General features: G+C 44.3%; 1 protein-coding gene across 1 annotated transcript in view; it reads right to left on the bottom strand.

The window, feature by feature from the left end:
- Nucleotides 1-12,713, bottom strand: part of TFCP2L1 (transcription factor CP2 like 1) — a 30,004-nt gene that overhangs the window by 11,678 nt on the left and 5,613 nt on the right. The window contains exons 4-6 of the mRNA XM_009640844.2: nt 2,106-2,182; nt 369-474; nt 4-100 (exon numbers count right to left, since the gene is read on the bottom strand). Coding sequence (XP_009639139.1) covers nt 4-100; nt 369-474; nt 2,106-2,182 — 280 coding nt within the window. The remainder of the gene's footprint in view (nt 1-3; nt 101-368; nt 475-2,105; nt 2,183-12,713) is intronic.

Below are 12,713 nucleotides of genomic sequence, written 5' to 3'. Positions count from 1 at the left end.
AATGCCGAGGCTCTCTTTGATGGATCCCACAGAAATTCAACAGTGTTCAACTGGGTGGGGCTGGCCCTGGGATCCAAGATACCAACTGACAGCGGAATATCTGTAGAAGAAAACCCCTAAAATTTTAAAAATATTAAATTGAAGAAGAGAAAGCATTTCCATACAACTACAAGATGCATGTGAAAAGCCAAGCCACCGAGGAGATCTCTATTTGGGACTATAGCACTAGATCTCCTTCCCACCCAAAGACATACAGGATTCCTAAGACAGTAAGATATAAAAACCTAAACACATATGCAAACATGCCATATGTCATTCAACACCTCGCTTCCAAACACCGCACGGGAACAATAATGAAATAGTCTCACCTATATCAAGGATGCGGTCCCCAGGCCGACTCCACCTCCAGCCCTCGAGCTGCTGGTGCTCTGTGTACTGCAGGCGTCGATCATGGAAAACTACACGAATTATGCTCTGTTAAGAAAAGATGGCAAGATTAACAACGTGATCCAAAGGCCCTTCTCTTGAGATGACTTTGGTTTTCCAGCGCAGAAGCAAAAGCTGATCTCTTATGTTTCTCACCCCCATTCATGAGGAGAGCAGAGGGTCCACCTAAGAGACCCATCACCATGTTTACCAAATTCCTAAGGGACCCCTGAGTGAGAGAGCAACGCACTTTCCCCTTCACAGCACATGTCTACGCTGCATAATGCAGCTCTGTACAGCTTTCTGGGATTCGGTCTGGAAGCGCTATAGCAATGTCCACCTAAGCATAGGTATCATGCCATGTGAACATCACTATACTGCCTCCACACCCCAAATGGCTCACATAGGGGTAATATTTAATGTGTCTGCACCGTGCCCCAACCCCAGTATATCCCACTCTTACTAGCAAATGCGAAAGCCAGCTCACCTGTCCCTGCACCAGTGGAGCTGACATGCCCAGACACCTTGTCAGCGGGAATTAACTTGATTCCAGCCATTATCAGCCAGTCATTGGCACTGGATTTGCCCCAGTACATTGGTAAACTGCCCCACTACACAGTTAAATGAGTGTAGAATAGAAAAGCTTCCGTAACAGGAGAAATTTCATCTCTAGCCTGCAATGGTGCAGCCATGTCAATAACTTGAGAAAAAAGGCTGGAATAAGAGCAATCCCCAGGACCAACAAGTCCAAGGTACCCCTAAGTAATATATCCTTTTGTATATTGAGAGTGCTACACCAGCATGAGTCAAGGACTCCTTACTTCTCAGTTTCTCAAGTCCATGCTCCTGCTGGGGATTTCTGTACCAAATGGGAGTGAGTATTTTTTTGTCAATGAACCTGAGAAACGCCCAAATCAAAGCCTAGCTCTAAGAAGCAAGCAAGTTACAGTGGCAACACCTGCAAAATTGGAATCCCAATCCACATGCTTCCTGAAATGGGCTGAAAGACAAACAGGGAACCACCTAAACTTGGGCAACATTTGAAATCTAGATTGGAATCCAAATTTTTCAACCAGAACCCACTTCTGAAAAGAAATCCTGAGGCAGAACAGCCAAGAATTTGGGAGAGGAAGGCTTGAAGGTTGGATCCAGAACCATGATCCGGACCCAAGTTCTTGAATTTGAACTGGTTTGGGAAGTGGGAAACAACAAAAAAAATCCCCAGAACCAAACAACCAACTTCTGTATGTTCATAATTATGCCCATTACCAAAGTAAACTGGAGCTATGCAGAGTCTGCATGGCAGAACGATGTAAACACTGGGGTCCTCCATTTGACATGTAACAACCCAGGCGTCTTGCTGGGGTTAAGAAGGGAGACAAGTCTGCCTCTCACCAGTTTTGACCATGTTCACCTCTGAACTTTGGGGTTCCCCTGAACCCAATATTCACAGTGAAACCCTGGGGTCATGATCAGAAACAGAATAGAGGTTCCCCTGAAGCCCTGTAAAGCCAAGCTGCATAGTCCCGTGAAACTAGCACTCAACAACTCCATCAGCCCTGCTCCCATTAAAAACAATGGCAAAGTATTTTCCATTGTCTCAGTGTGAGCAAGGTCAGGCCCTTCATTAGAGGCTGTATGTAGTAGCAGGAAGAAAAGAAATCTATATTTCTCCTTACCTTTACATATTTTGTGTTTAAATCTTGAAACTCTCCCAATTTCCTATTCTCAAGTAGACGGATTTCATAAGACTGACCTAGAGTTTAAGGAAACATTTCCAAGGTGTTTAATACGTTGTAGCAATGAGAGAGTCATGCTGGCATTTACGTGGCTAATAAAAGCATACGTTTGATCAGGGAAAGCTCATTTTTGGTAACATAATGCATTTGCCCCCAGTAATCCAGTAGGCGCTAAAGCAGAGCAGAAATCTGAGGGGAAGGTTTGCCTTTTGGCAGCTAAAAGCTCTCAGTTAAGGCATCAATCATAGTCTGTCTCCCGAGGCTGCTACAGTTTTGTGGTCACCCTTCAGAAAGTCACCAAGGTGTTCGAGGCAGCCATCCCCCCATGTCACGTGGCTGTGACAGCACTGCCTTCATCTCTCCCTTCTGCTGAAGCCATGGTAGTGTGAAGAGCTGCTCGCACACCAAGTCTAGGCACTATTCTCCAGAGGACAGCAATTTGGGCGAAATCTCGCCTTCTTCAGGGAGCAGTCAGGTCTGTAAGGTACTTTGATGAACCAGAAATATAAGATGTTCCATAAGGCCTTGAACTTGGCTGCCAAGGGCATAAATACTCCACACGTGTGTGTGGAAGCAGCAATGGGTATTACGAGATGCGCAAGGACCACTTCTAGGAAGGGAATTCATACTCCAGCACCCCACCACCACCACCCTCAGCATAAGGAATTTAGGCAATTCAGTAGAATTTAGGTAACTGGTTTATGAAATGACATCTCCCTCCAAGGCTAACAGTAGACAAAGGAGACTGGTGTCCCAGTACCTTAAGCACAAATGACTAAGACAACACAAAAGCTCATTATATAGGACCAACTCTGTACAATAAACCTACAACCAGTACAGAGGCAGGACAGGATCATCAGGATTAACAAAGCATATATATACCTTTTAGCTAGTTTTTCTTATTCTTGCTAGCCTCCTTTTTTACTGAAAAATGCACAACTACGACAAGGCAGGCACCAAGAAGAGGATCAGTTTGGGTTTTCTGGCTCAACCAGTATCTCCTCAGAACTGGCCCTGCAGAAAACTGCAAAGCAGATATATCTCCCTCTTAAGCAGTTGCTATCAGCAGAGACAAAAAAATGCTACATTTCTGGATCTGGATCTGGATCTAGAATTAGAAGACTTATGACAGCAGATATGTCAGGAGGGCACCGCATTTCAGGCAGATTCCCTTTTGGGAATCCCAGCTCTTCCGGTTGCCTGCTGCGTACAGACCGTACCGCTAGAGCACAGGGATAATTGTGCTTATTCAGCTGACTGGAAGGAGGGGGCGGGGGGGAAAAAAGCACAAGGGAGGCCATACTGAAGCCCCAAATGTTTGCACAACACTCCTGCTGATGTCAATAGGAGTTCTGCAAACAGGAAATGACCCTTGAATCCAGCAAGTGGCTTAGGGCATGGGGAAAGGGGAGAATAAACCATATGAAGTACCAAATTAAGCACTGGAAACATGCATAGGTCTTAACCCATCTCTTTTCACATATGTAAACAACAGTGACCTTCCTTTGAAGATTGCTGGACAACAAAAGTGGATTTTGTAAACCACAGTCCTGAAATTGAGGTCTTCCACACTTTAACTCAAGAGACTTTCTAGTGTTCCCATTGATACACATTAATACTGTTTACTTGGCAATTTTTAGAGAGATTACATATGTCTCCACGTAATCGATACTGTTGCATTAGCATAAAAAAGATCAGGCTCAGGTTCACAAAATTGGTTTTCTATGTTGTACTATGCATCTGTGTATATGTTGTGCACGTGTATCTATGTTGTATGAGGACTTGGCTGCTTGATGGCTCAGTTTGGGGATAGATTTCACCAGCTATAGAGGGACACGGTTCATTGCCTCAAATGAATTTACACAGCCAAGCATCTCTTGCACTTACAGTTCATTCCCATGCAACTATGAGGCTAATTAATCATTACAGAAAATTAATTTAGTATTTGAGACCATGAGCATCCAAGAGACAGTAAAATACATCTATGACTGTACTCAGATGGGGTAACAGGGACAGAGAAATTAAGTGGCATAAGCTGTGCTGCAGAGGAAGGCAGTGGTAGAACCAGAAGCACTGCCAGCTATTCAGTGAGTATCTCAGGAATGAGCAGGGTTTGGGGACACCTTTGTGTGCTGATACACTTTCACTCTTTGCTTAGACTGATCTGCTTATTTGTAGTTCAAAGGAGACAAAATAACGGGCATAAAAACATTGGCCACGTGCTCTTCAAACTAGCATCAAGCACTCAAAAGCTCTGCAGCATTCATCTCCCAACCACTTGCATGCAACAGGAACACGCAACCCAGCAGACAGCAGGCACTGCACATCTCCTGACAGGAGTAATTCAGCTTGGGTGGAGTTAGATTCTGCCCACTGGTAAAAAAGAGGCTGTAGTGGAGACAGAGTTAATATTAAATGGAAAGCCAAAGAGGAAATAATACACTTTGATGAAAGATATATGGGTCATCTAATGTAAGCCCTGGAACTCGGTTTACACCACAAAAAATCTCAGTCAAAATGACATTTTATGCTAGCAGCTTTCCCCTTGATCTCTGAATGTTTAACTCCAGTTACTACACAGAACTGTTACCAAAACAAGACTGCTCCCAGCCAAGCTTCATAAACATGCAGGTTATCTCCCTCTCTGTGGAACAATATCAGTGAGAATTTGGTCCTAATTCCTCACAAGTTCTTCGCATATAAATATTTTGGTATTTATTTTGAAAAATTCATTCTCCCTACAACTTATTCCAGCAAATACATGGCTTCGTGACTAACGGTACCCATAATTAATTGGTATAGCACGGACAGGGTTCAGATACTTGAACTTTTATAGCACCAACCTGCTTGGATTATACTTTTTCCTTGAAAAACACCTTCCAAACCTTGTTTACCCTGTGTTTTCCACCATCACTACCAGCAAAACTCCTGAAATGGTGAATTACAACCTCAGCCCTGCAATTATAGCAATTGCAGGGAAAACCCACAAAACTAAAGAATCAGTAGTTGGATGCTGGAGAATACGATCCCTTTGAAAAATAAAGCAAATAAGTGACCTAACCTGAAGAAAGCTGAACTCCCCCTGACATCAAAGAGAGGGAAGAAGTCACTCGAGGCTCTGGTACACAGCTCATCTATGAATGCTCCATCACTGACTCATCAGCACTAGCAGGCAGAGACTCCGATTTTCTGCTAAAACTGTATCAGTAACAGATCATTCACACTCGGGTATCTAAATCTGTAAAGAAATGTGGCTGCAAGTGTGACTAAAACAAACTGTATTCCCAGTTCCTAAGGCAGACTGCAACTAGCTAAGCCCAAAACATACAGCTGAAATACAGACAGTTCCCCTATGCTGAGTTTTTTCCATCTGCCTCAGATGGAAATACAGATTAATCAGATCCTTCCAAGTCAACACTTGGGGGTAAAGCTGGATACAGGGCAGAGGGTACTGATGCTCAGACTCTGCAATGATTTGATTAAATGGTCTGACCTTGACCAGGGCCATATCTGGTCCTCAGCTGACAAGGGTTTAACATCCACAGGGCTCAGATGGGTGAGACAAGCTGAAGAAAACATCTGTGGCAGTGGAGAGCAGCAGTGGCAGTTTCACAGCAGTCCCCCTTTACCAGGATGATAATCAACACTGCTGAACGCTAGTCTTAAACCCAGTGCTAAAGGCCAGCAACTTGCTGGAACCCTTTTCCTTCCACGCTCTCAACAATGGCCATAGCTTCACCACCACAGGCAACACAGGTTCAAGATAGCTTCGAAGCTGGTGACCAGCCTGGTCTCTGGTCATGTTGTAATATTGGACAGGTCCATACAAGGGCACCTAAAGCATCTATGTCACTTCTTGAAATGAATAATACATTTGGCAAGCAAAACCCCAGTGTAGCTGAGGCCAAAGCAGCCTCCTGCCCGCCTGCATGACCCGGTGCTCCCCTTGCACAGGGCTTGCCACAACCCTTCTTCCCTACCTCAGGCAGGGAACAGAATGGTAGTAAATATTTGGAAAACCACATGAAATTCCTGAGATGCAATTTGTCTCCCAGCTTCACTGAAAGCTTCAGGGGCACCAGTAAAAACCTGGGTGGGTGATGATACACTGCAATTTGTATTTTGAACAGACATTCCCTGAGCAACAGCAAATTTGTGCAATCTCCTCCTAGGCGAGAGTTTGAGCAACTCTGCTTTACAAAGAGTAGTATCCCGCAAAGTAGTAACCACCCAGGTCCAGAGAGTTCCTGCTTGGTGATTCATAAAGCAATTGCATCTATCTTCAGAGGATTTATAGACTGTTTACTTTTTTAACTTTTATTGTCTTTGGTAATTAACGCACATTAAATGCAGGCGTGACCACTTAGTTTGGGGACAAAAGAACTGAAAGTCAACAATTTGCTACGGATGAGAAATAATTTAGTTTGACATGGGAACGGTTTCACACGCTCAAAAGGTACAAGCGATAACAGTTTAACTGATTTCCACTGCTGCAATTTAGTCAGCCATCAGGAATTCTAGTCAACTTCTGATTATAGCAGGCTATCATTATTTCAAGCTCAAAGTTACATGTTGTTCGAAGATTATTTGCTGCACAACCACAATATCCTGCTTGCTTTTCTTTGTTTTGGTGTTACGTTTCAAGGGTCACTTGCACTACACATTTTGTGGTTTTCTGCACCATACACCGATACGATACACTAATTTCCAATTAGGATGCTGGTGTTCCAGACCAATATGACTCAGGCCTTCCTTAATCTAGCCAAGCAGTCTGCTCGCCTTTCCAGCAATTAATTAAACCCTAGCCTCATACGAAGCAATATCCCCAACAAAAGTCAGTGGAAAGATAAAAAACGACTGCGAGTCCTCTTTCTCAGAATGGATCCACACAGCACTAGACAGAACCAGCCTGGAAACTGTTTGATTATTAAGCCAAGCTGGCCAATAAAAATTCCATTTAGCAACTTTATATGGACATCCTAAATAGCACACAGATAAAGGCAAAGGAATGCTGACAGTCAAATGCAGCAGGCAGAAGGAGGGGGAGGGGAAAAAAAAAAGCAAGCATTCATCCTAAACCAAAGCGCATCCAGCAAGCAGGAGGATGACCTTCGAAACAGCCTAATGCAACTATTCAGGGCATCAGGCACACATAGAGATTTTTCTCACAAGAAAGATTAATGAGGGTAAACAGGTAAGAGTGACAGAGCTGGCATCTGAAATTGCATGCTTGATTGCCCACACCTTTTTAGCCAGATAAAAACAAAAATAAAACTTAGCACAAGACTTGCTTAAGCATCCCATATGCAGACACTCTGCAGGACAAGGAGCAAGGGCAGAATCCTCCCTCCCCAGGCCACAAATGGCAGCGGATATTTTGCAGTTGGTTATTGCAGCCTCATTTGACAAGATGCTGTAGGAGATGTTTATCCAGTGGATATTATGAATTCAGCAGCTACACAATAGGCCACCCTGAAAGCTCCCGCTATGCTAGGAACATGGAAATCCTGCACAGGAGGACCAGCCGTGGGCCAGGAAATGCAAAAGCAACACAAGAGCCATCCTGACATAGTAGCCCATCTTGCCCCACATCTCATCTTCAAACCAGCACACAGTTATAAGCGCCCAGGGAGCAGGGTGGATACAGCCACCCTTTCCCAGTTTCTGGAGTTCAGCGCCCAGATCATATCCATATCAAGCATATCAAGCTGCCCAGTCATGATCAATGCTCACAAACTCCTCTTTTGTACAATCTCCTTCTGAACTTGCTTATACTGTGGCAATAAGAACCACAATGTATACACGCCTTGCTTTAGTATTCGCAGTCTTTGCCCTTCACCTGAAAGCTACCTTAGCTCCACTGTGTTTCAATTCTAAGTCCAATACTGAGGATACCTGCCCTACTTGCCACTACCACCAAGGTAGCAAGACTACAGGAACACAGCAGACCAATTCAGTTACTAATTCAACCACCACACCATAGAGCTACACTGTCATCATGTCTCTTCCTATGTTTTTCCCTCCTTTTACAATCCATCCCCAACTTTTTATCTTTCTTGTGGGAAAGCCAAACACATGCCTCAGAGCCAAGTTTGCTGGAGGAGAATTTCAGTGCTCATTTACTATATGAACATTTGGCTGAGCCCTACTCTTCCCAGACTTTTGAAGATGGTCTATTTTACAGTGGTGACATTTTATAGCTAACAGGCACTAACAGAAACACTCGTCATTGACAGTGGTTTCCACTCAAAAGAGAGGGATATATATTTAATTCCTCCAAGACTACAGTCTAACTTTGCAGAAACACTCCCAGTTGCTAAGGTCACTGTGTGAGCTTGGGCTTCTCTTGCATAGACCTCGTCCACTTTGTTGGGCCCCACCTAATCTAAGCCATGGTATAAACTTCAATTTTGTAATACAATTTAATAATTGAAGAAATTATGGACTTCTGATGGAAAGCTGAAAAAATATCTGCCCTGTGAAAATAATTTCTTCTTGTATTTCCACTTCTCTGGCATGTACTTGAAACACCCAGGACTATCTTAGTCACATCTGTCCAGCTCAGAAAACCTCAGCCCCCTCTGTGCAAGTAAAAAATACAGGCTTTTTCTGGCTTCAACCTGTTCTAAGTCAATTTGGACAACAGGTTTTATAGCTCTGTAAGAGTAGCTCTGTGTGTAATATTTACCTGAGTTTCAGATAACTAAGAAGAATGGTCCCGGGTGAGGGTGCTGAAGAGGGATGCAGAAGAGCTGACGTCTCCTGACCCCCCCCAACAGCTCCCTCAGATGCCCTCAGGTAAGTCACTGCCTTCACCATGTCTCCACAGTAAGAAACTGGGAGAGAGCAAGTCCCGTGCCTGGCTACTCAGTAGTGACTACCACAGAGCAGGGGAGAAGATGTGCTTGAGAACCATCCCATCAAAGCAGACTGTACCTTTGACACAGGTCACACATGTGGTACCGAGCTAGGATGAGAGGAATCTCACTGCTCAATCACTTGCTGCCTCATTTCAGGAACACATAATAAATGCTTGGTAGGAAGCAAAGGAAAAAAAGGTGGCTTTTTGCCAGCCTCTTTAGGAAGAAGGTATCATAACATCATACCTATAAAAACAGCTAATCGTGTCAAACCTACAGTGCTTCCCAAGCTTCTTATTGCTATCTAAAATGTGGTATTTTAGGACACTGCAAGTTAGGGGAAGCAAACTGAAAGATTCCCACATCTTCTCAGATTGATAGGTACATTGATATAGTCAGCAAATGCTGTAAAAAAACACAGGCAAACATTTCACTATCATAATTACACAAATCTCAATGTAGATATGGATAATGGAGGAAAGTAAAAAAGTGATACGGAATAGAAGGAAAAAAATCTTACAGATATTCTCTTACTTCTCACTCTTATACTCAGAGGAACATCTGAGCACTTCCTTTCTTCACAGATATCAAAGATTTATGGAAGTGGGAGAACAAAATGCAGTCTAGGGGCTTCCAGTAGGAGTTGCGCACAGGCTACAATCCAGCAAGTTCACAATCCCATGTGAATTTCATCCAGATGTTAGCAGCAGAAGAAAGGATTACAGAAAGAATAGAAAACAGCCTCTTGGTTAAAAGACAACTGAGATTCTAGCTTCCTAGCGACAACAGAAGTCAGATGCTCTACTTATGCAGAGGTGCCCTGTCATCTGAAGCAAGATTCATAGTGAGCTTAGGGATGGTGTGGTTTGGAGACAGGGTTGTTTATCCTGGGCTGCCAAGTGAAGACAGAGCTGCCAAACATATGGGGAAATTGCTGCAAGCACAATTAATGGCTTCAGCTGAGACACCAAAACCTACTCTGAGCTGTCTTCAAAGTCAGGCAGGAGACAATTTCCTTCTCCAAAGACGAAGAGGTGCACCACAAGAACCAAAAATACCAAGTAGCCACTCTCAGGAACGGGAAAGACAAACCAGCTTTGTTAGCCACTTTTTAAGCCATCCAAACCCAGGAACAGAGCAGAAAGGGGTCAAGGAGCAGGACAGCACCCCACAACAATCAGAGATCAGGGACTCATAGGTGAGCAGCCATCGGGGAGCACCCGATATTCACAGTCTCATGGGCACAAAGTCATTGTCGTGGTTGTAATCTCAGGCAAGGGTGGAGCACATATTCACACAGAGGAGGCCACCAGCAGCAGAGCTCCCTGAAATACCCAGGGCCTGGTCAGTAATGGAGGTGACTGGTAGGAAAAGGGGCAGTTCTTAGCATGGGACAAAGCAAAAATACTCCTGCAAACAGAACTATAATTAAACCAGAAGCACACCCAGGCAGAGCTGGTCACTCAGCCTTCTCTACACTTCATTTAAGCAAATAAAGAATTGTTCCAGGAAAACTACAAACATTCAGACAGTTGTAACCCCATAAAAACTCAATTACGTATGAGTTAACGTCAATACAAAACAGCTTTTTTCATTTACTGTAAATTTCAGTGTTTAAAACTGGGTTCTCTGGCTGTAGAAGATTAGACAACTGAATTTTAACTTCAGACTTCTTAAGGGAGGCAAAAGTTCCCTTTTGCCTTCTGTTGCAGGCAATTTCATCTCCTACCCAAGCAATTAGCAATCAACTTCAAGATGTCTTCCATCAGCTGCTCATTGCCCAGTGCTTTCTGCACCTTTCTTTGGAGGAAAAACCAGGACATGTCCGCAGGGAGCTAAGGCAAGACAACACCCAGCAAACTTTAAACACAGCAGTTTAAAGTTTATGCGCATGTGTCTTGAACCTGCCTTTGCACCCAAGAGGTGAAATTTGGGGCTTTCATTTAGGTGTGACCCAGACTAATTCTATCTTTAGCTTCATGAGGCATCTGTTGCTTATGCACCTCTACAGCAACGCTCCCAACATCACAGGTCTTCTCAGATGTTAGCGGTTTTCTCTCATGGTTTGGGTTTTTGGCTTGTTTGTTTTCTGAACTGTCTAGGACTGGCAATAAAGATGACTCCTGGAAGACACTGTAAAGCAGAGATGGCCAGCCTTCCTAACCCTAACCAGCTGTATACTCAAATCCTTCGCATGGCCAAGAACCACAAGTCACATACCACAGATCTGGAGAGCTGAACAGAACCCAGGAAAACTTTACAGGCAGGTGACAGCCAGTTGCTCTGAAGTACCACTGGGGGACAGGGCTGGATTTGTCACACAGCCCGCTCTCAGTGACCCCCCACCATCAACTTTAACCACCCTCTATTTGGAGTAATTTAGATCTGAGGCTCTGAGCCAACCCAATGCTGGTCATGAAACAAAATCATGACTTGAATAGCTCACAGTCCATATGTGGTTCTGGCACTACGAGCTGACTCCCTTGGGCAATGACTTTCAGGTTTTTGTGTTTTTTGGCATTTTGTTTTGTTTTTTAAAGGAATGATTTTATTTCCTCACATTTATTAGCTTTCAGATCTACTGTACAGTGCTTGTTTCCTCCACGTTCCTTCTGGTGCAATTTCTGGAACCACCTTCATTGCTCCCATTTCTGACCATGTTTGAAACTAGTTTCAACCAGCCATGGTCAAACCACACCCCATATGACTGCAGACCATGGAATATGCAACTGCATCAAGCCCTCTTGCTAAAGCAGCGGTTTGTAATATGGTTGCTCGTTGATTGTTTGTCTGAAAATGCCTATCCACAAGAGGCACTGAAATAGTGCTAAAAGGCGGGCTAGTTCCAAAAACGTTAGGCGATGTTTGTGCTGCAGACTTCTGGACAGCGTAGCTCTGTTGACAGATGCGATCCCTGACCAAAGGAGAGATGCCAGCAGCTCCTAATGTGAGGACACAGCACCTTTACCAGTTCCAGGGACTTAAGGTGGATTGGTGTTAAGACCATAGTAATAAGTCTATACTTTGTCCCATCGGATGAGTAATCCTCCTGAGATCCAGTAGAGATCTTTTAATGTAGGAACTGCCCTAAGGATTAACAAACGAAGATCATGTTCAATTTGGGCTAACAGGACTCTGGCTCCAGTTTCCCAAGAAATGTGGGAAGGCGGGGGGGGGACAAGAGATCGGGAAGGACAAGTGTAATGAGTCAGTCTTTGGAAACCAAGCTAAGGATTTGACTCTAGTTACTTCATTTACAGGCTGGTTCTAGAGCTGCAGCCAGCAAGCACTCATGGTTTCAAACTAGAGCAGACAAGCTTGGGAGCCTGCCACTGCTGAATGTCCCCAAGTCAACTTAACACAACAGCTAAGCTCACTCCCTTATGCTCCCTCACAAATGCTTCCCTTGCTCTTGCTGAACACACTGGTCTCCAGCTGAGGAGTCCTCTCAGCTTCCTCCTTCACCCTTGTAAGAGCCCAGGCCAAAGACCTCTTCCTCCTCAATGCCACTGACCATCTTTCTGAGTCTACCCAGCAAGAAGCAAGACTCATAAAGAGCCATTATGCTCCACAAGCCTAGAGCCCTCTCCCACCCCTCTCCTGTTTGTGTACAAACACAGCTACTGGACAGCCCTTCTTCCTAGCCCATGAGACACCCTGTCAGATCTCACCTGAATCTCTCCACCAG

This window comes from Egretta garzetta, unplaced genomic scaffold (genome assembly GCF_000687185.1).
Source record: "Egretta garzetta isolate BGI_Z169 unplaced genomic scaffold, ASM68718v1 scaffold326, whole genome shotgun sequence".
Classification (NCBI taxonomy): domain Eukaryota; kingdom Metazoa; phylum Chordata; class Aves; order Pelecaniformes; family Ardeidae; genus Egretta; species Egretta garzetta.
Note: the sequence above shows the minus strand (reverse complement) of the source record. Positions and strands in the feature narration are given on the sequence as shown.